Raw genomic sequence first — 26,286 nt, forward strand, 5'->3', positions numbered from 1 at the left:
TGAAAATAATTTTGCCAAAAATTTTGCCATCCTGTTGAGTGTATTAGAACAGATTTATGCAAACTTGACAATCAACCACTGGAGTAGACTTTGCTGAATATTAATAGTAGCTTTAAGGCTTGATGTGCATAGTGTAGTACTACTCGACTCTCAGCCTTTCCCTTTCTAATGAATTGAGGGTGTCCTTGAGTTTATGACACGCATAATATGCTTTGAGTTTGAGTCTATTTATAGTCATGTGACTGAACCCATCCACTCTCTAGTGGAATGAACATTTTCATATTCAATCAGTTATGACTCACTTCTCCTGTCCTGTCGGTGAACTAGAATAACAATACCGATTAAGGTTCATTATTTTTAGGGTCACAGTATAAATTAATAGAAAGATAACCAAGACTAAAACTGCAGAGAGAAATGTAAAGGTGTATTTTTTATGAAACAAAAAGATAATAAATCATAAAATCAAGAAGAAATTTTCTTTTCAATAATTTTGTACTGTGATCTCTTAAAAAAAAAAATCCATACATTGAACAATAAACACTTAATTGTGCATAAAATAATTCCAGACTGTCATTTCTCAAGCATCCAAAAATCCTGGAAGCACATTCAAAATTAATGAAATAACTAAAAAATAAATGATACTTACAGATACACTTACAGTTACACGTACATGTACATCCAAATTGCAAAATAGAGTACCGGTAATAGACATTCGCTTGATTGCATATCATTTTTTATTACTAATTGAAAGATGACAATTCATTTTTTGGTTTTGCTTCTTTCTACATCTAATAGTTTAATTGATAAAACATCTAAGAATTTATGGTCAGAGAAAACAAGCAAGAAAGAAAGAAGAAAAACAGGAATGCATGGTTTCGAGCATGTTTTCAACACGATAATAACTTATTTAACAAAGCTATCAATAAGAGTTTCATGTTTAAGCAAAACTCTCCAGCATGCTTGTTTAAAGAGGTTTTTTTTTTAAATAGTTTGTTTACAGAAATAATCATTTCCACTTTGATGCAAAGAGGTTAAAGGGGAAGTCAACTCTGATATTAAGTTGGTTTTGATAGAAGCTGAAAATGAGAGGAATCGGTTAGTGAAAATCAAGCGAATTCTGATTAAGAATAAGAAAGTTACTTAATATTGCGATCATTCAAACACAAATTGGCAACTTTAAAAAGTGTCTTGCAAGCTCCTCTCCCATTTGCTCTGTACTAAAATAATCAGAATTTAAAAAAAATGTCCTCAAGAAATTTTTTAATCATAAATGTACTCAAAATATAATTACCCGGTATTGCAAATATGTTTATATTCCACCTCTGTATGAAAAATAATAAAAATCTATTCTGTCATTAATAACAAAGCAAATTAAATTTTATGGTATTTTATGTACAGAGCAAATTGGAATTTGCTCAAAATTTCACTGACCGGTTCCTCTTATTTTAAAAACTTTTATTAAAAACAACTTAAAAATAAAGTTGAGTTCTGGTCATGCGATTGCATTGTGAAAGAAAAGGTGTGGAATGGATCAGAAAAAGTTGATCATGTAGCATAAGTATTGGTGTGTACTGCAAGGTTCTGGAGTCATCAAAATCATAATAAATTTGGCCCAGTCTTGGTAAAGTAACAAGCACTGTTCACAGAAAGATGTATATGGGACTACACAAATGGTGTCGGGGCCCGACACCTTAATTTCCTTATCTTTCTATGCTCACTACTCAGCCATTATACATTTTCTACCAAATTTGTTTGGCAAATGACATTTATTTGTAATCTTGAACAGTCAGTGTAAGTTTTGTTTGATTCTGTGAGAATTTATTTTCTTTTTTTTACCAGAAATCAAGTTTATCTTTAATATCAAGGTAGACTGCCCCACTGAGTAGTACATGTAGTACAACAGTGAAGTATTAAATTTTTATTATTGTCTCATTGATACATATAACATTAATAATTATGATTCTTTCACTGTAGCATGCATCGGCAGATGTAGAGAAGATGATCCTAGGAAACAAATGTGATATGGATGATAGGAGAGCAGTATCCAAGGAGAAAGGAGAACAGGTAAGGATAGGAAGGGAGACAGTGGGAGTGGGAACAGGTAAGGGTGGAAGGAAGGAAAGGAGGTAGGGAGGGAGGGAGAGGGGAAGGAAAGAGAGCGAGAGGGGAGGGAGGGATAGAGACGGAGAGGAGGAGAGAAAGAGGAAAGAGGGAATGGGAGGGGTGGAGGAAGAGAGAGGACGGAGGAGGGAGAGAGGGGCAAAAGGAGAGATGGGAAAGGGCAAAGTGGAGAGAAGGAGAGGGTTTTTATTCCAAATGAGGGAAAATTGGTGTAGTGGTTGAGATCATTCCTGGTCTTGGCTCTAGATGGAACTCTAGCTACATGTAGTCTTGATGGTCCATTTTTTTTTAAATAGAGATATTCTGGCACCCACTAAGTATACAGTAGAGGTGTGGTGGTCGAGTGGATATGTCACTGGACTGGGGATCGCAAGGTTCACGGTTCAAGTCCCGCCACGGCACTAATGTCCTTTGGTAAGACATTGATCTAACCTTGCCACACTCAACCCAGGTGAGGTAAATGGGTACCTGGTAGGATTATTCCTTGAAATGCACTGTGCGCCAAAATTGGTAGCCGGAGCTAAAGCTTGGGTAGTAATTTTTGAAGCTCTTTGGAAGTGCATAGAGACTAAGTATTTTGGGCTATACAAGAACGAACTATATAATTATATTATTACTCTGAACATGCATCTACCACATCCTCCCAGGAAATATCCCACACCATATTGACATAAAATCCTGCTCTAGCCTTTTCTCCAAATGTGGTGGGGTCTATTTTAAGGCTTTATAGTGTAAACGTTTATTCATTGTATCTCACCCTTAGATCATTGATCAATACACAGTGCGTCCCAGAAAAAACGAAATTATCAATTTTTTATTATAACTTAATCACAATTATAATTAATTAAATGACACATATTTGTGAAGCTTAGATCCTCCCCTTTCATCTGATGCAACTCACATGATGCATATTTCATGCAGGAGTGATTAAACTCAATTTGAAGGAAGGGTACCAAAAAGACTGTGTATAGTCTTGTATCCTTAATAGCTAAAAATGTGTGATCGGGCTGAGCCTAAACCCAATTCAGAGGGTCGTCTATGTGCAAGTATACATGATAAAATGTGTTTAAGATTATATCATTACGAGCTTTGAAAAGATATATAACATGCATCCTAAACAACCTGTTAGCCTTTATAACACTAGAGGTGTCATAGTCTAGTGGATCATGTGGTTCGCAGCTCCTGTCCAGCTGTGACACCAATATCCTTTGGCAAGGCATTAAATCTACATTTGATACTCTCCACACAGGTGTAATAAATGTGTAGCTGGAAGGAATGTATTCCTCGAATGCTTATTAGTGCCTTAGGCTAAAGCCAGGGTAATAATGCTACTTTGCAGGCGCCTCGAGCATGTCCTGGGATGCAGTCGTAGCCTGCGCAGTTCCACAGATAAATTATTGTTTCATATTCCCCATGGCAAAACTAAAGTAACTCTTCGGGACCGTGCTTTTGCAATTGCTGCCCCCAAACTATGGAATAGCTTGCCCATAGAAATACGAAGCACTCCATCTCTCAATGTTTTTAAATCCAATTTAAAAACTTATTTGTTCAACTGAGTGATCTTATTTTGTAGAATTTAGTAAAAAGGAGCTCTTAACCAGCGCAACTGAATATATTTTGTATAAAAGCTGCGCTATATAAATTTATTATTATTATTATTATAAATGCACAATATAAATCGAGCAATTATTATCATGACATTATTATTTTGTTGACCATGAGAAATATTATAGTTGTATCTATTTTTGAATAGTTGGCAATAGAGTATGGTATCAAGTTCATGGAGACCAGTGCAAAGGCTAGCATCAATGTTGAAGAGGTGAGTACTCAGAGAATATTATCCCTTTACTCTTTTCAGGAGCCCACATGACAAAAAGAATTGTCATGGATTGAAATGCATAGAAGTCAATGAAAACAATGTATGCAAATGTAGTTTCACTATTACCGGTACACATCGGTTTCTCATGTGTTTCTGTATCTATGTGCATGCTATACAATACTGACATTTGACTGATGATAATATAACAATTAAAATACTTAGAAGCCAATCAAAATTTTAAAACAAAGAGTAAACAAATCCTCCACAAGTTCATGTGCTTACTGGTATTGTTTTCTTGAGAAATATATAAACAAAATAACCTGGTGAATAACGTCACTGGAGCATTATGAGGTCAACCGTTGGCCGACCTACAATTGGAAAGTGCAAAGTACCCATAAAGTGTTGATCCCCTTTCAAGATATAAACAGTGACTCAATCTCATTTTGTTTAACTTCTTTTATTCACATAACACTAGGCTTTCGTGACACTTGCCAGGGATATCAAGTCAAAGATGGACAGGAAAATGGATGCCACAGGTCAGCAGAAGTCAGGAGGAGTCAAGGTCACGGAGAAGGAGTCGCAAAAGAAAAGTGGCTGGAAATTCTGTACCTTATTGTGATGCCTTCCTCCTTAACCACTTGACCATGCAAATTCCCTGAACCGCTTTGAAAAGACTTGAGGTTTAGGAGCAAGACTAGAATTGGGGATCATTCTGATTTAGCCACACTGTTTTGTAACCATAGCAACATTTTGAAAACTGGGAAACTCTTCATCCTTTTTGTTTCCCTTTTCTGCAAATTTGAAGATGCAAACAATGTCTGCGGGAAATTATGAGACATGCAGGTTTCACATCTTTATCATAAATTTACATAAGTAAATTCTTAATGCAAAATTAGAAACTACATGTAACTGTAACTTCTAGCAAGGGATACATGAAAGTGATCTTTTATGCTCAAACATTTTGTTTTCCTTCAGAAATCTGAAATGACCTCATATTTGTTGTTGTCTTCTCACACAAAGAGAGTGTTCTGCCTTATATGGTTAGATTAATGTGATTCCCCGATGTGTGACTTGTTACTCATAGACTTAACATCATCATGTGTGACTAAGAAAATGCCACAATGACCAAAATATTGGAGAAGAGAAATGTATGATACTTTTATATTTCATTTCATTACTTTATACTGCAGAAGATTATGATTTGAGCTGCAACTTGTTATATGTGATACATCCCCTCACAAGTTTATCTTGTTGATTTGATGTATATTTAATATGAAATCAAATAACTCCTATGTAAAGGGGATAAGATTTTGTATTTCATTGATCAAGGCCAGTACTTGACTATCTCGTCTTGGACTGTATGTACTTATACCTTCTAGCAAAGAAGATGAGATTCCTTGAACAAAGAAATTATTTATCCCCAGGTTTAAAAAAACAGCGCATGTTTACAATGAAAAATTTATTGGAAAACAAAAAATTTCTCAAAGCAACATATGTATGTATGTACTCTCTTTCATATTTTTTAATTGTTATATTGAGATATCTATTCATCTGTTGTAAACAAATTTGCATGTGGAACATTCTAAGCAGTGTTGTCAGGAGCAGGGTTCTGAGACTGTGATCAGGAGAAGAACTCATTACTTTCATATAGCATGAGATTTTGGTGTCCGGACAGAGATAGATAACAAAATGCCAGACCTGCTTAAAATGTTCTTTGGGATAATTATAATACTTATCAAACTTGGGGTGGCAGTTTTCGACCTGTCATTATTGTTATCCATTTATCATTTTTGAAACCCATTGAAATGATGAAGCAAACAGTATTTAAATAATGAGTGGTGAAGATACTGATGCTCTTCATTCACATATATGTGGAAATTGTTGATTTAAAAGGTGATTTTTTTTCCCTCTCTTTTTTGCTGTAGGTATTTTTATATCTTTAAAAGAAAAAACGGTTAATGATTGTTGTACGATGATTTGATTATGTAACAAAATTACTGACACTTTTTTATATCGAGGAATATGTTCACTAGCCAAGTATGTCCATTCGATTTGGAATGAAATTTTATGTCAATTGTTGCAGATTCTTTCTTTGAAGGGATTCCAATCATAATTTGGTGAAGGAGTTCATTAAATGCTTTCTGGTTGTACAACAAATGCAGAGATATAAAACTGCATAGAAGACATGATTTTTTATAAAAATCCATTATTATTTTACTCTATTTGCAATAACCTGGCAATTCATATCAAAATACACATCCTAGTGCATAATGATTATCATTTGGTATAAAGGTCACCATGTCTCTAAAAGAAATTATGGAAAATTGCATATTTTTGTTGCCCCAACAGTGATAAGATGTATATTGCAAAAGTCGAGGACCAATTTTCAAGAGGAAAACAAATCTATCGGCGTAAGAATTGTTAATAATTCAGTCGGTTCACTGCCTGTCTGTATATCACAAATATAGGATATATCTTAAAAAATAAGATCATAGTAATGTGCATGTTTATTTTCATTAGAAAAATTATATTTCAAATTTATGTTTCTTTAAATTCATCTTCACATTTTTATTTTAAATCATGCCAGTGGGAAACTAGAAATTTGAAATATTCTGTTCAGTAGGTTCAATTCATATCCTTGCAACCCCATTTTATCATTCTGCTTAAACCCTTTGGCCCGAATTCACAAAGGAGGTTTGTCGACAAACCTTGGTTTTCGTACGTCATATGACGCGTTTTACGCGTTTTTTACAAACCTGGTTTGTAAAGAACAAAAGGAGGTTTGGCGAAACAAAAGGAGGTTTGAGCTCAAACCTTGGTCTGAGCTCAAACCTTGCTTTGTGAATTCGGGCCATTATGTTTATCCAAAGCACAAAGATGTAGATCAGAATTTATGAAATTGCCAGTGCATATAATTTCCTGAAAAATTTGTGCCCACTTGAGATTCATATTCTTCTGATCTATAAGATCATTTTCAAAGCAAATGCATATTCAATTCCACAATCTTGACCTTTTTTTCCCATCTTTGAAAGTTGAGAAGAAAATAAAGAACCTCACGTTTTAGTCTACTGCAAGTTTCCATTCAAAACAAAACAAAAACCAAATAACTGGACAACAGAAGGTGCATAGAGTGAACAGTTTTCTCTTGACTGATATTGTGGATAAGTGTTTTGGTAACAACTGTACTTCCTCTTATTGTAGGTGATGCTAGGGGGGGGGGGATAACATCTGGAAGACATTAATTTTACAATGTTAATCATCTCATTACAAAACATTTATTTTCTCTATAATAAAAGTATTACACTTTTATAAAGCGCTTAATACATTGACAATGTCTTTAAGTGCTTTACAGATATATTACTACCCCGGTCATCGGATTCAGGCTTGCCCGCACACAATGTATGCACATTCTCCACTCCCTGGGGAGCATTCCAGCCAGGCGTCATTTAATGCTCACAATGCTGAGTAAACTACATTCACTTTCACATCCTACTATTACCGGGTACCCATTTAACACAGAGTGGAGAGTGTAGATTAATGCCTTGCCAAAGGACAATGTCGGGGATCGAACCATGACCTTCAAATTTCAAATCAAGCGCTTAAACCACTCGACTACGACACAGAGTGATTATTTTGTCTTTCTTTGCTTTACAGGTGGTATTTTGTAACTCCCAAAAGAATAATTTGGCTTTCAACTCTGCTGCTTTAGAAGTATTGAATTTATAGCTTTGAGTAAAGTAACAAAACTTCACCATGAACTTGCCAGACATTATTTATATCAATTACCTGATATATACATGTACCTGTGTATATCATAGAAGATCATGAGTATTTGATAAATCTCATGTACTGTGTTAAGGGAAAGTTAATCCAAAACACAAATGTTTGGTATTTTATTCTTCGTTCAACTCGTATTGTTGACAATGTAATGACGTAAAAATAATGTGTAAATATTCCCTCTACCATAAATTCTTCTCATAGCATCTTGACAAAAAATACTCTCATTCTGACATGAAAATATTCTTGTTGCATAAAACAAGAAAATGTGATGTTTATTTTAATTGGTACGGAATGAAAGCCACTGCTTATGTAATAACTTACCATGAGATGTTCCCATGGAAAACAAAATGATTGGAAGAGAATCGTCTTTTATAAGCATAGCAGCTAGACGTAGCTAATGAGGCTTAGCTTTGGGACGATGGAGTTCTGCAATTTCTTCCAGTGCGATTGCATCTTTATTGTAATAAATCCTTATCATCTTTATTTAGTATATATATACCAGTATAATTCCTCTTATGTGTACAGAAGCATTTTGTCATTTGCTTTATGAAATAAGAATATTATGTGCTTCCATTTATGATGTGTTACAATCAATTGTTAGTAATAAAATATGTTCTGGCAACAAAATTTCAAAAGGTTGAAGTCAAAAGCACAATACATACTGAAGGCATGTGTACTGAAAGGGTTTCAAGAAAGGCAAAGGATCTTAATGTAATTTGTTCCATCATCTCTGCCAACATAACCAAAAAATACCAAACAGCAATGCTCTATAGTCAGCAGTATTACTCCTGATATCCAATTATATTGACATTACTCTTGTTATGAAGTAATCAATATTTCCCTTTCTTTCCATATATGATTGTATATGAAAAGATGAATGTCAGAATACAAGTCATCTGTTTAGACTGGACCACCCTTCAGCCTCCACCCCACATGTATGTGTTTTTGTCTGTATCTGATTGAAATGGGGCCTGAAATTCTCCTATGTTGCTGTGCATGAAGTGCATAGCTTTGGGTTGGTAGATTGACGTGTGCTCGTGGGATAATGACTTGTCTGAACTTTGAATCATATAGCATGTATATATCCCATTATACAACATCCATCATCATTCCTCTAATAGGTGGAGAAAGGCTGTGAAAAGTTTTTTTTTTTAAATCCTCATTTTCTGTCATTTTAAGTGTTCCTCTCTTGTACAAGTATCCTGAGATGTGTCAAATTGAATGTGTAATTTAAACAAGATACATCTATAACTCACCTGTCTTTTGTGCATCAAACATGCAGGGAAATAGATCACTTCTCTCTTCTAATATATTTTGATTTGGTCTTCGAGTCATAATATGGCTGGTGTCATCATGTGCACATACAAAATTCTTACATTCTATATTTTTGATTATTTGATAGAGGACGTCAGGAAAGTTCTAAATCTGTTATTACTAAATTTGTTGCAATTTTACGTTCAGGCTTACAGCATATTAGAGAAGAGAGAAAGAGATGGAATATGACATTTTTGTTAACATTTAAAGGAATTGAGTTGATTCTGGACTACCTGCAGCTTCATGAAAACCTTAAGGAACTGGTGATGAATTTATATACATGTGTATATACATGTTTATATATATTTTTTTCTTTATTCTTCTTTAAATATGAACATCACATTATATATCACTTGTGGAAGTTTTCTGTTTTCCATGATGACATGAACTTGTTAATTGTGTCATATTGATGGATAAATGATTGGACTGGTGTTCAAAAGAAGATGGGACAAAGTTTAAGGAGTGAAAAAAGAAAAGAAGAAGAATCTATCTATTAAAGGAGAATAATCCTAATGTGATGTGACAAGTCAGAGTTTGTTTGTGAACATGGACTTGAAAACATGAGAATCTTTGATCACAAACCTTTGTCTGACTTTCAGGAATAGTCTGATATTCATGAAATTCTGTCTAAATCAGGATAAGTTTGAACACTTTGCACCAACAAGGATAATTAAAACTAAATGAAATTGTTATTCAAGTGCAGTGAATAAACATCATAGTCACAAGATTTCTGGCACAGCTTGAATGATAGTCCAACTGATTTTTGTTGAATTTTTAAATGGCGGGTAGTAGGATCTGAATGGTAAAAGCATTGATTACCGGTATGTGAACAGATGTACGGTACACATTTGTTGAAAGTTATTTTCATAAGAGATATAATCGTTCGTACTTGAGTTTCCAAACTTTTTTGAGGGGTTTATTTACAGATTTCTTAATACTGCTTGGTGTCGGAATGTAGTGCGAATGATTCAGTGGCAGTAACTACCATCAATGATCTGAAGAAATTTAACGAAATATGACTATTCTAGTTGACATCAAAAAGGTGTACATGTAACTCTCAAAGAGGGCATTCTAATGAAGCATTTTTTCACAGATCAGGCTTGATAAATTGATAATCATATTTTGCATTTGAAGTGAAGTTTAGGTTATTTTGAAAGTGTATTGGGGTGTGTACAGTTGAATCCTCATCAGTATTTCATTTCAAAATATATTTTATTCTTGGACTCTTCTTTAATAGGTTATATACGCAAGTACAGTATTTAGGAAGACATCAAGGGGAAAACTGATAGCTTTGTTGATGGCTGGCTGAAAATGTAGATGTCACATTTTCTTCCATGTTGTCAGATTCTTATTACATTGAATTTTAATCGTTCAACAGCTGTAATCAATACTCAAAGCTAATCAAGGTCTTTCTCATGCATTGGTAATTTGAATTGTCCTCTATCAGACAGCAAAAGAAACATGCCAGGCAACCAGTTTATGATATTGTCTCCTGAGTGCAAGAAGGGTGTTACTTATATCACTCAAGATAGACAACGTGATGGATAGATTGTATTTTATCTCAGCCCTGCCTGTGCAGCTATTGGCAATTTTATTCTTGACAGTGAATTTTGTTGGGGCTTCATTGACAATTCAAAAAGTATATTTTCTCTGAGATCTTATACATGCATCATAAAAGATTCTCTCGCTGAGCTTAATATTGAGAATTTGATGATTCAAGCAGGTGGCATCATTTTATTAGCCGTCATGTAATTATTACACGCAAATTGAAATAGGAACTGCCAAGATAAGAATGTGGAAATCTGTGAACTAAAAATTTAATAAGATGGATGTGTACTGAATGAATAATTACATTTCATGTTAATTTGTACATAGACAAATAATGTTACTGCAACTTTTTGGTACGTTTTTCCTCTATACTGCATTGATTAAAAGTGTTTGATAGATTTTCTAACATGATGTGATTATTTTGGGATGTAGTGACGGGGGTAGCAAGTATGATTGTAGTTTTCCATTCCATGGGTATTTAAATATACAACCTTTGATGGTCAAGGACCCTTTCAGAGGCGCAATCTGACTCTGCAAAATGTTCACATTGTCCACCTCTACTCTTTTTTTTTTATGCCCAATCTCTCTAATATTTTCATTAATAAAAAAATACTCTCATTGATATGTTGCATTATTACTGTATGAATTATTAAAACACATTAAGTTTATAAAAATTATTTCTTTTGAAAAAAACGTGGTGTCTTGTGTATCAGACTGATTAGTTGGTTATCACAAAGTGTTGAACAAGAACTAAAAGCAGTAGATAAAGTGAAGAAAATTGTCCTCTGGTTCTTTTAAATATATATACACTTAAAGAGCAAATTTCATTCTTTTTATAAATAATGTGCAATAAAATGTTTCAATGATTTAAATAAAGGATACATCCTATAATGTGCTTTAAATACTGGTAATGCCCGTTTGATTATCACATATATTAAATGCAGTCACATTGTTGGAATATGAAAAACATTGCATAAAGAAAGAGATCAAGAAGTAGAAATATAATATAAAGAGGGCAGGAATATACAGAGCGGGGTAAAGGAGCAAGATAGAGAGACAGGGAGAGACAAGCTCATTTTCAGGTTAATCTCATACATATAAAGCCACACTGTCCTACTTATAGCTACTTGTAGCTAATTGAGAGCCAAGTTAATGAGATAACCACATGTCCAGTAACCTTGCAGGGTGGTCTAATCCCTCCTATAAACTAGTACAGATAAGCTTTAAGACATTATTTTTTATAAGGTAAGGAATATTATAAATTTGAGATAACCATATGGCCATTAAGGAACCAATTAATGTTGAAATTCAGCCCTTTAAAGGTTTTGTATCCCTTTTGCAGCTAACTTAAATTCTGTAGAAATTTGCTGAAATTATGAATATCTCACCCCCAAGTTTATGCATTAATTATACAATTTCATAATACCCGTCGTCCCTCAGCCTAATGCAATCTAGACAAGCATTTTTCATTTTCTTTAGTTTGATATACTTTGTGCAGGACTTTACTTAATCAATTCACAATTACACCGGTAATCATTCAGTACCAGAGCTACCTTTCCAAAATTAACAGACTTAAACTGTTGAGGAGTATGAAGAAAAAATAAAGGATAACATGAAACCTTGGGTAAAGGGCTCGCAATGAACCTTAGTCCCAGTGTATACCGGTACATGTGCATTAACTCGTCTACTCAACAAGACGTATTGCTGTTCACTTTTAAATTACATATCTCTTTGTAGAAGTAATATTTGAAGGTAGAATTTTGAAAACGGTATAGCCACATGGAACCCTTACATCAAGAGCATAACAGGTTTGGGTGATAGGTACACTTTAAATGGGCAATATTTAATACAATCACTTACAATAAATTACAACTTCAAATGACAAGTTTGGACAACATTTTTCAACACCTATATCTGCCAACAGCTCACTGAACAATCTGATAAACCAAGCAGCATCCTTCATCCTCGAGCCATCACACTGTCTTGAGTCACAAACATGCTACTGGTACCCTGAGACAAATAAACACAAACAAATACAGAACACGCTAGACTGACTACAGGTATTTCTCATTTTATTTTGGAAAAGTTGATATGATTGGGATTTCTTATTTCAGGAAACATTAAAATACATGGTACACATTTTTTAAATGTGCAATCCCATGAATTAGTGTAAACTGAATACTTTTCAAGCACCATCATCCAGGTGAATGTATTATATATGTGGCTACACACTACACAGAGTACTCTTATTCGAAGAGCATTAAAATACCTTCATAAGGTAATAGAAATGGTCTTTATTATAAAGTATGATAACACACTAAACTCATGAGGCATGTACTCGCCAGAAATTCTACAGGAAAATTTGTTTTATTACTCTATAACATAGAAAAAAACAAGCATAACAAAACAAAAAATGAAAATCAGTTCATGACTTCAGGTATTGCAAACACAAATTTAAGCATTTATATTTAACGGATGAATGACTAGATAAGAAGAAAGTAGAAATTCTTATCAAGTTCAAGTAAGAGTGAAAGGTCCTATGGATGTGGAGATACCATGAGATAGTGCAAAGGTTTTGTAAGAGTCAATGGCCAAAATGGCATATGTATACTACAAACTAGAAACCTTTGCAAGTGGTTGAATGTCCATGCCGCGATACCAACAGTGGATAATTTTGAAATGAATGAAACTTACTGCCGATAAACAAAGTTGTCATGCACAATTTGTGAAGTTTCTTGTTGCACAAATGGCAATCAGTAACAATTCCTGTAAGTTTCCTACCACAAAAATGTTTGTGGCTCTATACAACCCATTATGAACCTCACAAGTAATAATTATTAAATGTACAGTGCCCACTCGAGATCACTCGGAAATTTTAGCCATGAACCAAAAATTAGCAGTCAATATTTTGTTTATATACTGCATCCCCCTGTCAATGCATCAAAAAGATTGAACACAATTTGCATGTCAAAGAGTATTTATTTGTAGAGTCAAATTGAATTAACCCGTCTAAATGCATTGCACGTTTCTCAATGCACAGTTAATTTGACGCACGACTATTGCATTCTTGTATTGTACTTGAAACCTGTTCAATATTTTTCATTATTATCTATATAAGGCTTCCAAGTTGTACATTAAATCAGTGTATTCAATACCTTTAGCGAAGTACCCGGATGACCGACCAATATTGTTTTCGTATTGCTCAGGAATCCGGGAACTTCTATTATACAATGCCTACTAAGATTCTTACAACCTCATTGGTCAATTCTTGATCACATGACATGCACTAAAAGTACCATTAAACGGCATCATTCTCCAGCAGTGCAATTCCGTTTGATCCTTTCGCACCATTGCACTCTGACGTCACTAACGATGTACAAAGTATATGGTGAGCTAAGTGATGTTAGAGTGCAATGGTGCGAAAGGATCAAACGAAATTGCACTCCGCGTAACAATAAACATAAAGGTTGGTACGCACGACGCATGGTACGCGCGTGGTTTGCTGCCTGCTTAATAGTGCGCACTCACTATCAGCAATTTCATCAATTGAAAACAAACAAAAAAATCGCTGAGATTTAGGGCTAGGAAAACTGTTTTAAGCCCATTAACGTCCAAGGTGTTGTATACAACAAATAGTGAATGGTCTTTATTCGTGCAATGGAACAATATTTTGCATTCGGTGAAAGATGAGATGCTCCACTCAACTCGGCTGCGCCTCGTTGAATATAGCGTCTCTTAGCTTTCACCTCGTGCAAAATCTTGTACCATTGCACTCATGACCATTCACTATTTGTATACTATTGATATAGATATTACACGAAAACAAAGCCATATTTACTGAGGTAAGTCAAATTTTGTTATTTCGCTAGTTAGCATAATATAGATAATAATAATATTGTATGGCTTTGTTTTTGTGTGATACAAGAATATATTGTCATAGCTCGAGCAAAATATTCTTGTATCGCACTCAAGGTCATCCAATATTATATAACTACCAGTATACTGTCCAGCAGAAGCAAAATTCATGCCTGCAGTTTTGACCAATCAGAGACCTAGAATCTTGACATACATGTACGCTATATATAAACTGCGAATATGACATATGATAACGGGGCGTTGTGGCGTGTGCCTGTAATCCAGCTAACAATGGAAGTTACAAACTTAACGGGGCATTGTGGCGTGCGCCTGTTATCCAGTTAACAATGGAAGTTACAAACTGATTCAGCCGAGGACGCAGTTTCGAAACTGAGTCGCGTCTTTCGGATGGTTAAAGGTCTGTCCCCAGACATAAATAATCATATCTGATTGATACACGTCTGTAAAAACCCAATTACACAATGACACACACACACATACATGTGATAGAATATTTTTGTGCCGATGCAATGAGAAGGGAGAAGGGGGCAAAGAAGACGCATGCACCAATCCCTCATTCCTGTGCCCCCTTCACATCAACTTTCTAGAGCTGATGTACCAGTTTAGTTGATAACTTTCCATACGATAGTTTTAATGGCATGGGGGTGGTGGTGGTGTCAATGATACATATAAATTTAAACCGGCTAACTTCAATCTTGACAACTTGTGCTATTTCTGCTCAAACTTGAAGTCAACTTCTGGTTCTATACTCAAAATTGAGGGGAAAAAAGGAGGGAAAAAAGGAAACCTACTTCTGAGATGTCATATGAACCGAACCTCTATGTAACAGATGAAGTTGAACAATTTCTTGTTTTACACTATGTCATCTAATTCTTCTTATTTTATCAGTTGAAAATACCATAAGACGCTTTAATCAATGATTTTAAAAGTACTACAACTGTGCTTCACACTCATTGTTGAATCACACAAAAGCTACAATGTATTAAACAACCCACAACCTACTCAGTGCCAGGAGGCCAGGACAGTTGCTTGCCACCTATGACATGGATATGAATGTGGTAGACAGATTGGCAGCCATCTTTACCATCATTGACCACTAGCCGATATCCGTTGGTCAGTCCTTGTTCCTGTGCAACCTTCTTCGCTGTGTACATCAGCTCACCAAGGATCTGAACAGTGGAAGTAGAAATGAAGAAGAAAAAAAACAAGTCAACGCAAAGCGTAGCATCGATCCCTCGCAGGGTAACAAATGGCCTATAAATATACGTCAGAACAAGTTACCTCCATTGGACTATACTATTACATTACTAGGCAAGGAGGTTAACCACATTTTCACATATATAATTAGGTGTTTTTGCATATTTAATGAGCTATGACCTTTCACCTTTGACCTACATATTCAGGAATCGAACTTAGGCTGTGTTTTGATACCATGAACCTTCATATCAAATTTCATTAAAATACGTCAAACAATGCTAAAGTTATGGATCAGAAACCAGATTCGCATATTTAATGAGCTATGACCTTTGACCTACATACTCAGAAATTGAACTTAGGCTGTGTTTTGATACCATCTACCTTCATATCAAATTTCATTAAAATCCGTCAAACAATACTAAAGTTATGGATCGGAAACCAGATTCGCATATTTAATGAGCTATGACCTTTGACCTACATACTCAGAAATTGAACTTAGGCTGTGTTTTGATACTGTGTATCTTCATATCAAATTTCATTAAAATCTGTCAAACAGTACTAAAGTTATCGATCGAAAACCAGAATTCTATTTTTACGCATATTTAATGAGCTATGACCTTTGACCTACAAACTCAGAAATTGAACTTAGGCTGTGTTTTGATACTGTGTATCTTCATATCAAATTTCATTAAAATCTGTCAAACAGTACTAAAGTTATCGATCGAAAACCAGAATTCTATTTTTACGCATATTTAATGAGCTATGACCTTTGACCTACAAACTCAGAAATTGAACTTAGGCTGTGTTTTGATACTGTGTATCTTCATATCAAATTTCATTAAAATCTGTCAATTATTACTAAAGTTATCGATCGAAAACCAGATTTGTATTTTTATGCATATTTAATGAGCTTTGACCTTTGACCTACGTACTTAAAATTGAACTTAGCCTGTATTTTGAAATCATGTACCTTTATATCATATTTCATTACTGAAGTTATCCATCGGAAACCAAATTTGTTACAGAAAGACGCACGCACGCACGGAAGGACGGACGGTAGCGTTACTATATCCCCTCTGACTTCGTCGGCGAGGGGATAATAATTCTAGTAGGAGGCAGTCTTCACAGAATATCAATGCAGTACAAATTAAACCATATTGGTCCTAGTAAAATAGGTAAATGCAAATTTTCCACTCTTACGTGCATATTTTGACCCCTTGAAAATTCTCCCTATGGAAATTTTACCCCAAGATTGGCCATAGGGGCATTTCCTTCTAATACATATTTGATATTTAGATGAACTTGCCTCAATTTTTTTGGAAAATCTTGCCTACATATTTCTCAAAGGATCAATATGACCTAAGAAATAAATGCCAATTTAAGTAATTCACAACATACATGTACCGGTATGTATTATTGGGCATCAAACTTGAGTCACCATAATTCATTACAATTCATTACAATTCATTACAATGAATAATTCATTGCAGAGATAAGTATGTAGGTAGTAGTATAGTAGCTTTCTGTCGCGAAGCGACAATGACCGCCTATCACTTTCACTTTACAGCTTTTCTCAATACAGCTTGCTGGCCTGCATGGTTTGTAAACCTAATACTCCCGTGTTTGTTTGGTTATGAAATTACATCTTCATAAACGAAATTATCGCGTCACAGAAACACGTGAAGCTTAGTGATACTTTTAGTCAAAATATCTGCGTGAAATTCACGTGAATATTACGAGGCTGACTTGAGATAAAACATGTTCTTCATGCACATGAAATTTACGTCGAAGAGGAAATATGTTACTGTAACCCGCGTTCAACCCAATAATTACGCAAATGTTACACAAATAAATGAACCAAAATAATGACGTTCTCATCCTGAACATCGTGTTTTGGATCTTCCATAATTTCGTCCAGGCGCGCCGGAAGCAGTTTGGGATTAGAGGGGGTGGGGGGGGGGGGGGGGGGGATGTGTGGGTGGGTGCAAACATCCCAGAAGAGAAAGCTAGTTGCAACTGGTCCAGTTGATGAACCAGTTAATGCCAACTGGTAACCCCGGAAATTGAAATGGGCTAAATGATCCAGTTGATCCAGGCCAGTTAGAATTCAACTGGTCTAGCTGAGCCATTAGAACCATTTCAATTTCCGGGCAACAACACTCCAATACTGGTACGCCTGTATTTCCAATGTAAAGGCATTGGTAATAAGTAGACTTACATAATTTAATGAATCGAAAAATGTTCATATACTTGTATTTATTGAAATTATTTTAGTTCATAGTTAATGTTTCCCTTATACCAAGTAGCGAAATGTCCTAATAACTGGTAATTTATATTTGTAGTATTTTCAAAATGAATTGCACATGACTAAATCATCAGTAATTAAGAAATATGCTGTAAATTCAGATAAATTGTTTAAAAAACATAGATCTGCACGCACCCCATATTCAATATGCAAATTAATTGGTGTCAGCTGGTTCAACTGGAAATATGCACACAGACCAGCTATCAACTGGTGCAATGAATAGATGCCAACAGTCAGTTATCAACTGGTGAAAATAGAAATATGCCAACAGTCACGGGATTATCACCACGGAGCTTAAATAGTAACTGTGAAACCATCAAGACAACCTGAAATAACTTGTTTTTCACACCTAGAAATTACGGAATACCCAGCTTATATTAATAATCCGTTTGAGTCACGAGATCATCACCACGGAACTGCTGGCAAGTTTGACTACCATTCAAATAGGTGTTTTAAGACACCTAATAATGACTAATTTTTCACGCCTAAAAATCACGGATTCACAGCTTAGATTAGTAATCAGTTTTAGCTACGTGATCATAACCAAGAAAGTTATGGTAACTTTGAAATCATTTAAAGAGGTGTGTAAGACACATCAGAATTACTTATTTATCACCACCATCGGTTAACGGACAAAAAACTCGTTGCTTGGTCAAGTGGTTATTTGGTCATAAACACGTGATTTACAGAGGCAAGTGGAATCACGTTACTCCAGTCGCGTGATATATTGGTAGCGTTTAGGTTAGATGAAAACGTGAGTACCTTTTTTGTTTAAATGAACGCACGTGTCGATAAAGTTTAAATCTAGTTCAAAAGGCACCATACTTTAAAATCACTTAAAATTCACTCCCAAAAGAGGTTACTTTTTAGTGTTTTGTTTATTGGGTCAAAATTAAAATTTACAAACAAATGCAACAAAATATATACAAAAAATGTGATGAGTGGATTGCGCTAAAATTGTGTTACTAAGTAACAGAATTATCATAATTATCGTTACATCATAGATCGCGAATTCAAACTGACATGGAGCAATTTTACAAACCAAAACAGAAACAAATTTTAAAATTCAAGTTTGGCGGCGATCCATCAATCGGTTCTTGAGAAAACGCGATCACGAGCTATTTTTGCATACATAATGAGCCATGTGACCTTTGAAATTTGACCCATGACTCCAAAATCTAATCAGTTCATTGGCTCTGCAAGATACATACAACACTTAACTTTGGAGGGAATCGATCAACTTGTCCTTGAAATAAGGCGATCACAAGCTATTTTTGCATACATAATGAGCCCTGTGACCTTTGATCTTATATTTGGAACCCATTTAAAACCAAAGTTCCTCGGTGACCTCCAGATTACACTATGCCTCCGATGGATATAGGACAGTTTTGAGATCACCTTGGGCAATAGTTTTAACCATGCCCCTCAAAACAATCAATACTTGTACAGTTTTCTACTTACAGGGACTTGGTAATATTGTTCAGATGAGAGATAGTGATGCTAAGGTAGTGACCAGTGCTGTAACATCACGGATATCTCCAATTCCGTTTAACCGCCAGTCAAAACCGGACGTTTTTCGGTTAAACGATTACAAAAAAAAAAATTTAATTTTTTTAGCAAGCCAGGTCCGTGTGAAAAATCGGGAAGGACTTTCATTTAACTGTGAGGTGCATTTGAAGGCGCCGATTGTGCTTGTGAACTTGTCACAAATAATAGTAACAATGTCGTTTTTAGAAGAATGTGTAAGATCATTAATGTAAATTAAAAACAGTAGAGGGCCTAGGATAGAACCTTGTAAAAGTTGGATGAATTATTATTATAAACTACATATTGAGATCTATTACAAAGATTACTTTCAAACCAAGATGACAGACAAATTTGAGTGTTGTTCTAGTTTCGGAGTGGTGAGTCAACACACAGATTACTGAGCTGGGAGACATTGCCAGGCATAGTGCCAGGTGGAGGGTCATAAATCGAAACGAAAAAAAAATCCACAAAAATCCACAAAAAAAAAAAAAAAAATTAAAATTAAAAAAAAAATTATTAGAAAAAAAAACAAACAAAAAAAAACAAAACAAAACGGGAAAACGAAACCGTCCAATTGAAAACGGAATCCGCCATGGGCGGTCGGATACCGGACGGTTAAACGTTTGACTACAGCACTAGTAGTGACTTCAATGAAAGATGTACAATTAAAGATAATCTGAAAATTTGAGTGAAAACGGACTATTATTCATGGTGCAAATTGGTAAAAAATGATCTGATCGATTCCTTAATTCTCCCAACTATATTATTACAATTAAATTACATTTTAGGTGAATGGAAATCGTCACAAAGCAATAAAATGGCTCTACATTCCATTCCAGACATTTAAGTGTTGACAGATTTTTTATTGCCTGTTTTATGTCTTTTTTTCATGGAAAAACGGTTGGGAAAATTAAAAAATGGTTGGGAAAATTTACTGTTAATCACTGTTAGAGGGTGTCATACATCATACATCGACTCCTTCAAAGAAAACCATAGATATCTTTGTGGTTAGAGAATTTTTCAGGATTTTTTGCATGTCAGAGGGTTAGTTCAGTAGAAGGAATATAAAGTAAGTAACATTTTATACAAAAATTAAGCAATTTTTTTTAAATCAACATTCAACAATGTTACCAAATCACTTTAAGGCTTTTTACAAATATTAGGGCATAGCCCATACCTGTAATATGAATAAAGTTTAAAGACATAAGGCGTGTCTGCACTATCTCGAGATTGCCAAATATCCAGCTATTTGAATTATCCCGATCGCAAACTATCCAGCTTATTTGCGTCTTCATTAGACCGAAGTAGCAAATTAGCTGGATAGTTGGTCGGGATAATATCCCAAGATATCTCGGTCTAGTTTGCGGTTTTCCGTGTTTACTCGAGGTCAGTGGTTGCGAGGTCAGCGCTGAGCGGTATAGATCGCATGTGCGAACCGGAAATCGTTGTGCATGATGGGATCGGGATAATTGACTCCGTACTTCGGTCTAATGAAGACGGTCGCAAACTATCCCGCTAGTTCGGAAATAGAAGGATATTTTGCAAACTAGACCGAGATATCTTGGGATATTATCCCGACCAACTATCCAGCTAATTTGCCACTTCGGTCTAATGAAGACGCAAATAGCTGGATAGTTTCGATCGGGATAGTTCAAAATAGCTGGATATTTGGCAATCTCGAGATAGTGCAGACACGCCTACTCAGTAGTAAGCTCTCATGGGGAATTCAACATCGGTCGAGTGTTTACCCAATAACGGGTGTTGTCAATCACCAGGGTTATGGTAGCCTTGAGTTTTATGACCATTAGACCTTATGTAATGCTTTGCTTTTCCCTCATCCGATGGGATCCGAAGCTAGACTCTCTTACTGTTTTCACACTGGCAATATTTTGCTTAACCCCGTACTATAGGTGGGGTTAAGGGGGGGTCTTAGCCCCACCTATAGTACGGGGTTAAGCCTATTCCACTTTCTGTTCAGACTGGTTTTTACCAAAGTGGGCTAAAGTTGGCTAACCCCACCTATAGTACGGGGTTAACTAACCCTGCAAAATAGCAGGGTTAACTCCGCAATTGTGGTGCTAACTCCTGCTAACCCCGCAATTGCGGTGCTAAGCAAATGAATGAGAACAGAAACGAAACATAGTCCGGTACTACGCAATGGAGCGTATCGCAGCTGGCCAGATGCGAAGTATGTCCTATCATAACATACACGATATCCGGGGTTAACGAAATGCAGTGAGAACAGCGGGAATTTTCTTATTCCGGAATAGGCGCTAGTACGGGACTAAAAAAAGCGAGTGTGAAAAGCCAAAAAAATAGTCCGGGGTTAAGGATAGTACGGGGCTAAGCAAAGTACGGGGTTAAGCAAAACCAGTGTGAAAAGAGTATCTGAGAGATAAGGGAGTAATTCTTGACTGGCCAACGGGTTTGCTGTGTGCAGATTTGTACTCCCATCAATGGTTTTCCCACAAAGTCTGGTGTGAGCGAATTATGGCCTTCTGCACATGGAAACTGATGCGTGACTCCCTTTAAGTGAATGTTAACATAAAGATGGAACCAGGCCCTTTAGCTTTAAAAGTATTTGGTTCTCTGATACATGGATGTGACAATTTTTAAATGGTTTAAGTCATCCTGAACCTGTTAAACTATTCAGACATTTGAGTCTATAGATTTCACAACAGCCATGAATGTTGGTCTTATCAAACTCTCACTGTACCTGTACGTCATCCTTCTCTACAGCTGAGATGCCTGAAATAGGCTTCTTAGGGATCACCAGGAAATGAACAGGGGCCGTAGGATTGACATCCTTGAAGGCTATAGTCTGCAAAGATTGAATAATATTGAAAATTAATATTTCAAAACAAATACAATATACTATGAAGAAAGTCTGTTTTAAATTTGGTCAAATTCAGCGAACTCTGTGCATGCGCCTCTGACACTATTACTTCACCAATCGTTTTTATCGTAAAGTGAATATCAAATTGGCAATGCAAAAACTGATTTTTACATGTAGACCGCATGTCTTTGTAATTTAGCCGGAACCAACATCTCAAATGCAAACTCTTGTAAGAACCAAGAGCCTAAGAGGTCCGCGAATTTGTAATGTAGATCGCACCTTTAGGCTTTACTACAATTATCGTCAGGAACATGTGTAAGGTAGGCAAATCTATTTCACTCTGGTATCAAAATATCATATATTTTTTCAATTACTTGAATCTTGACTGATCTTGACTGATTTCAAAGTGCTTTGACTTTGTAATTGTACAAGAAAAAAATAAAGAGTCCACTAGGCATGACTAATGAACTCGGAGTCTGAAGCCAGAGTGCAATTCGTTGCAGGAAGGGTTGATAATGATATAAATGAGCGATTTTTAGGTTTTGTTTACCTGCCTCTTCACGCAAGGGTATGGGCGCAAATTAACGCTAGGGCTTAACTTTAGAATACCCCACCAATAGGGTTACCGTATTTGCCGGCGTAAAGGCCGCAGTATTTTTGGAAGAGAAAATATCAAAAAGTCGGGGTGCGGCCTATGCGGCGAAAGAGTAAAAAAAAATTTAAAAGTAAGTCAAAACCAGCACGAATTTGCACATATGGAACTAGATCTACGAACGGTACAATAACTATACATTTCCACACATCTTACCGACACTTTTATCTTGCATTGTTGACATGAAGACGAAAATAAACTTCCAAAAACAACATCTGCCGATAGATCTTGATCTAAGTTCGTGCCAATGCATTGTAAAAGAAAAAGAAGGGCCCGTTTAACGGAGCTGCCGCGAAGCATCCAGCACGCGAAGTCGCTATTTTGAATCCATTTCAATACCGTATTTGCCGGCGTAAAGGCCGCACCGCCGTATAGGCCGCACCCCCAACTTTGACATTTCGTAGAGGAAAAAAAAAACTACAACAAAAAAAACAACAACAAAAAAAAAAAAAAGAGAAAAAAAAAACGGACCAAACAAAATGATCGTAATTTTCTTGTAGAACACTCTTTTTTTTTTGCAAACTATACCAAATTCATCAATATTCTTATAAATCAACAAGAAGTTAACCTAAAAAATGATCATAATTTAGCAGATCTTCATCGACTTTTAAGCTAGTACTGTATCGTACGCAGATTTGGTATCCTACAATACCCCTTCCTCGATGTGCGGTGTAATCCGAAATAGCATTTTTCGACCTGCGCAGTTGCGTTGCGCGGCAGCTAGCTCCGTAAGTAACGGCCTGTCCCTTTGTTTACTTTTTGGCGATGCAATGGTATGGACTTAGATCTAGATCTATCGGCAGATTTTATTAGAAAAATAAGTTTTTTCGTCTTCATGTCAACTCTGCAACATAAACTTGTCAGTAAGTTGTGTGGAGTTATTCTAGAATTGTCCTGTACCGTTGTCTAGTCATGCTACCGTTCCTATAGTCCCATACGTGCAAATGGACGTGATGTTTTGACCGCTGTATTTTGTTGTTGTTGCGTATACGCCGCACCCCGACTTTTTGATTTTTTCTCACCCGAAAATACTGCGGCCTTTACGCCGGAAAATACGGTACACAAGAGAGAGGCGCAATGTATACATCACAAAAAACTCCAGATGCTAGCATCAGTGCGGGATGGCCGAGCGGTCTAAGGCGGTAATTTTAGTCACATCAACATTTGAACGCAAGAGATCAAATCTCGACTTTGACAAAAGTTTTTTTTTTTTTTTTTTTTTTTTAGAGTAGTGGCTCTGGTCTGCGGCCGATCGGCGGGAACTGCCGATTCTATTTTTATTGGAATACTCACAGAATACTTCAATACCCTCAATAAAGAGTCCATATACTTACTTATTAAATAGAAGTCACAAATAACCTAACTGACCCACAGCGTGGTCAGCATTGACCACGTTTCGAAATGCTCCGAGTTCCCCGGTTTGCGGGCACGCATTACCGGTTTGCGGCACGCGTACGTCACAAAGCTTTATGCGCTACGTCACGATGAAAGCATGTACCAAATTACTACGGGTAACCCAAATTCTCATGTTTATCTGTTGCTACGGTAAATTTGTCAAGTTTTAAACAATTTCACCTTTTCCTCGAATGGATCATCCCATCCGGGGGTAAGTACTACTAGAAACTATCGGGTCATAGCAGGTACACACATCAGCACACATACCATCATACACGATCCCGCATGTTATGTGTGTATTAACACCCCCCGCCGCAAACCAGAAAAAACACGTAATTACGTGCCGGTTTGCGGCCACCCCATGCAACTGGCCATGCGGTGGCACAATCAAAATATCTGCGATAGGAGACAGACCACAGCCATCATACTTAAACAAAAACATCAAATTTCACCTCCAATCGGACAAATAGAGCTACAATATTGATCTAGTCATGCCTCGATCTCTTAACTTAAAAGTTAGCACCTGCTGGAATTTTCATCGGCGACTGGTGCCGTAGATTTCCAACATCGCTGACGGATACTCCGTACCGACAGGAGCACCTGCTACGGACGTTTTCGGCAAAGCAGAACTTACCGTGGAATCCACGGTAGGTTTCAATGATTATTATCGAGTCATATTCATTTTATTTTTAAAACAAATACCCCTGGCCGCAAACCGGGCGATGCCGCAAACCGGAGACTCTACTCTAAGTCTCTAGATGTCAAAATCGGGGGTGCGGCCTATACAGCGCTGCGGCCTTATCGCCGGCAAATACGGTACTATAAACAAACTTCGAAGATGGTTTAGGGCACACATAGCGCATTACTACACTGTTCTGCAGTACATTCACGCAATATTTTATAAAACCTGCTGTATACTTTCAAATGGTCAGGAGTGACGATGGATAGTCAACCTGTTCGAAACGTCAAGCCACTCCTACTAACCATCCGCTCCAACTGGCACTATAGTTCTCCTAAAAACTATAAGCTAAGAAAGATAACCAACACGTGCCTCCTTTTGAGGACTACACACACACTCAAGAAAGAAAGATTACCGAGAGTCATTTCCAGGTCTCCCCAATTCTCCCCCCTCTTTCACATGGTGCAAACAACAAGCCTAGTGTAGACCTAGATCTATATGTTGTTTATTGTTGCTCAATGCTATCGAGCGCAATCGATTTATTACAGTGGTGTTTGAAATGTTGAGAAAACTAGCACAATGCACAGCTTTTAATACACAGCCAGCGCCAGGATAGAGATGTAGTTATGTGTGCAGCTAGGCGCCCGCAAGTTGGCTAGTTTAACTAACAAATAACTCAATATGTGGAACAACAGAATAGACCAACATTAATTTCATGAAATTTATTTGTATTCAAATTGTTATACACACCGTATCATCTTCATATAAAATATCTGCAGGGATTTCCTTTCGTATAATCTTGCCAAATATTGTGTCTCCGCCTGCTTTTGCTGTCTGAGCTAGCGTTTGTTCGTCGGCCATGCTAAGTAAGAAACACTAGAGGTCTAGCCTATAGATCTAACTTAGTTTACTTATGAAGTTTTGGTATGGGGTCATGAAATTTGTTCAAATGAACTGGTATAATATCTGCGGTCGATCAATGTTATGTCGCGGTCGAAATCGAGTACTTTTTATGTTGTATAGCTCCCTCTCAAGGTCAAGATATTTATTAAGCTATAAAACAATGTTTATTGAAATTATATATCACAACTACATCTGAGATTTTCCCAGCTACTAGTATAATGCCAGGCGAGGATCCACGGGGGTGGGGGAGGGGGTGGCCAGGCGCGTAGCCAGAGTCTGATGTTTTTTTTTTTTGGGGGGGGGGGGCACATACATGTAATCGATCGAGGTAAAA

At 36.3% G+C, this 26,286-nt stretch overlaps 2 protein-coding genes across 3 annotated transcripts in view; one reads left to right on the plus strand and one right to left on the minus strand.

Moving 5' to 3' along the window:
- rab8 (GTPase homolog) overlaps positions 1-11,259 on the plus strand; it is a 34,586-nt gene extending 23,327 nt beyond the window's left edge. The window contains exons 6-8 of one of the 2 annotated variants that reach the window (NM_001123503.1): positions 1,975-2,064; positions 3,875-3,940; positions 4,416-4,559. In NM_001123503.1, the coding sequence (NP_001116975.1) occupies positions 1,975-2,064; positions 3,875-3,940; positions 4,416-4,559 (300 nt within the window). Of the gene's footprint in view, positions 1-1,974; positions 2,065-3,874; positions 3,941-4,415 lie in introns of both variants that reach the window. The other variant, XM_011684556.2, reaches the window with a different exon arrangement.
- On the minus strand, positions 9,950-26,051 carry LOC577653 (histidine triad nucleotide-binding protein 1). Its single transcript, XM_775602.5, has 4 exons — positions 25,800-26,051; positions 22,204-22,308; positions 15,461-15,627; positions 9,950-12,592 (listed from the first exon to the last, which is right to left on the minus strand). Exons 1-4 carry the CDS (start codon positions 25,908-25,910, stop codon positions 12,571-12,573), a joined length of 405 nt encoding a protein of 134 aa, XP_780695.1. The 5' UTR covers positions 25,911-26,051; the 3' UTR covers positions 9,950-12,570.
- Between the last annotated feature and the right edge of the window lie 235 nt (positions 26,052-26,286).

Source organism: Strongylocentrotus purpuratus, unplaced genomic scaffold, assembly GCF_000002235.5.
Source record: "Strongylocentrotus purpuratus isolate Spur 01 unplaced genomic scaffold, Spur_5.0 spur5_scaffold_6, whole genome shotgun sequence".
Lineage (NCBI taxonomy): Eukaryota > Metazoa > Echinodermata > Echinoidea > Camarodonta > Strongylocentrotidae > Strongylocentrotus > Strongylocentrotus purpuratus.

Excerpts from the sequence above, each read along its gene's own strand:
- LOC577653 (XM_775602.5), bottom strand. The coding sequence starts at position 25,910 with ATGGCCGACGAACAAACGCTAGCTCAGACAGCAAAAGCAGGCGGAGAC. Across the intron at positions 15,628-22,203 it reads TAGAGAAGGATGACGTACAG|ATCCTTGGTGAGCTGATGTA; the intron begins GTACAGTGAGAG and ends TCCACTGTTCAG. Across the intron at positions 12,593-15,460 it reads TCCTGGCCTCCTGGCACTGA|GGTACCAGTAGCATGTTTGT; the intron begins GTAGGTTGTGGG and ends TATTTGTCTCAG.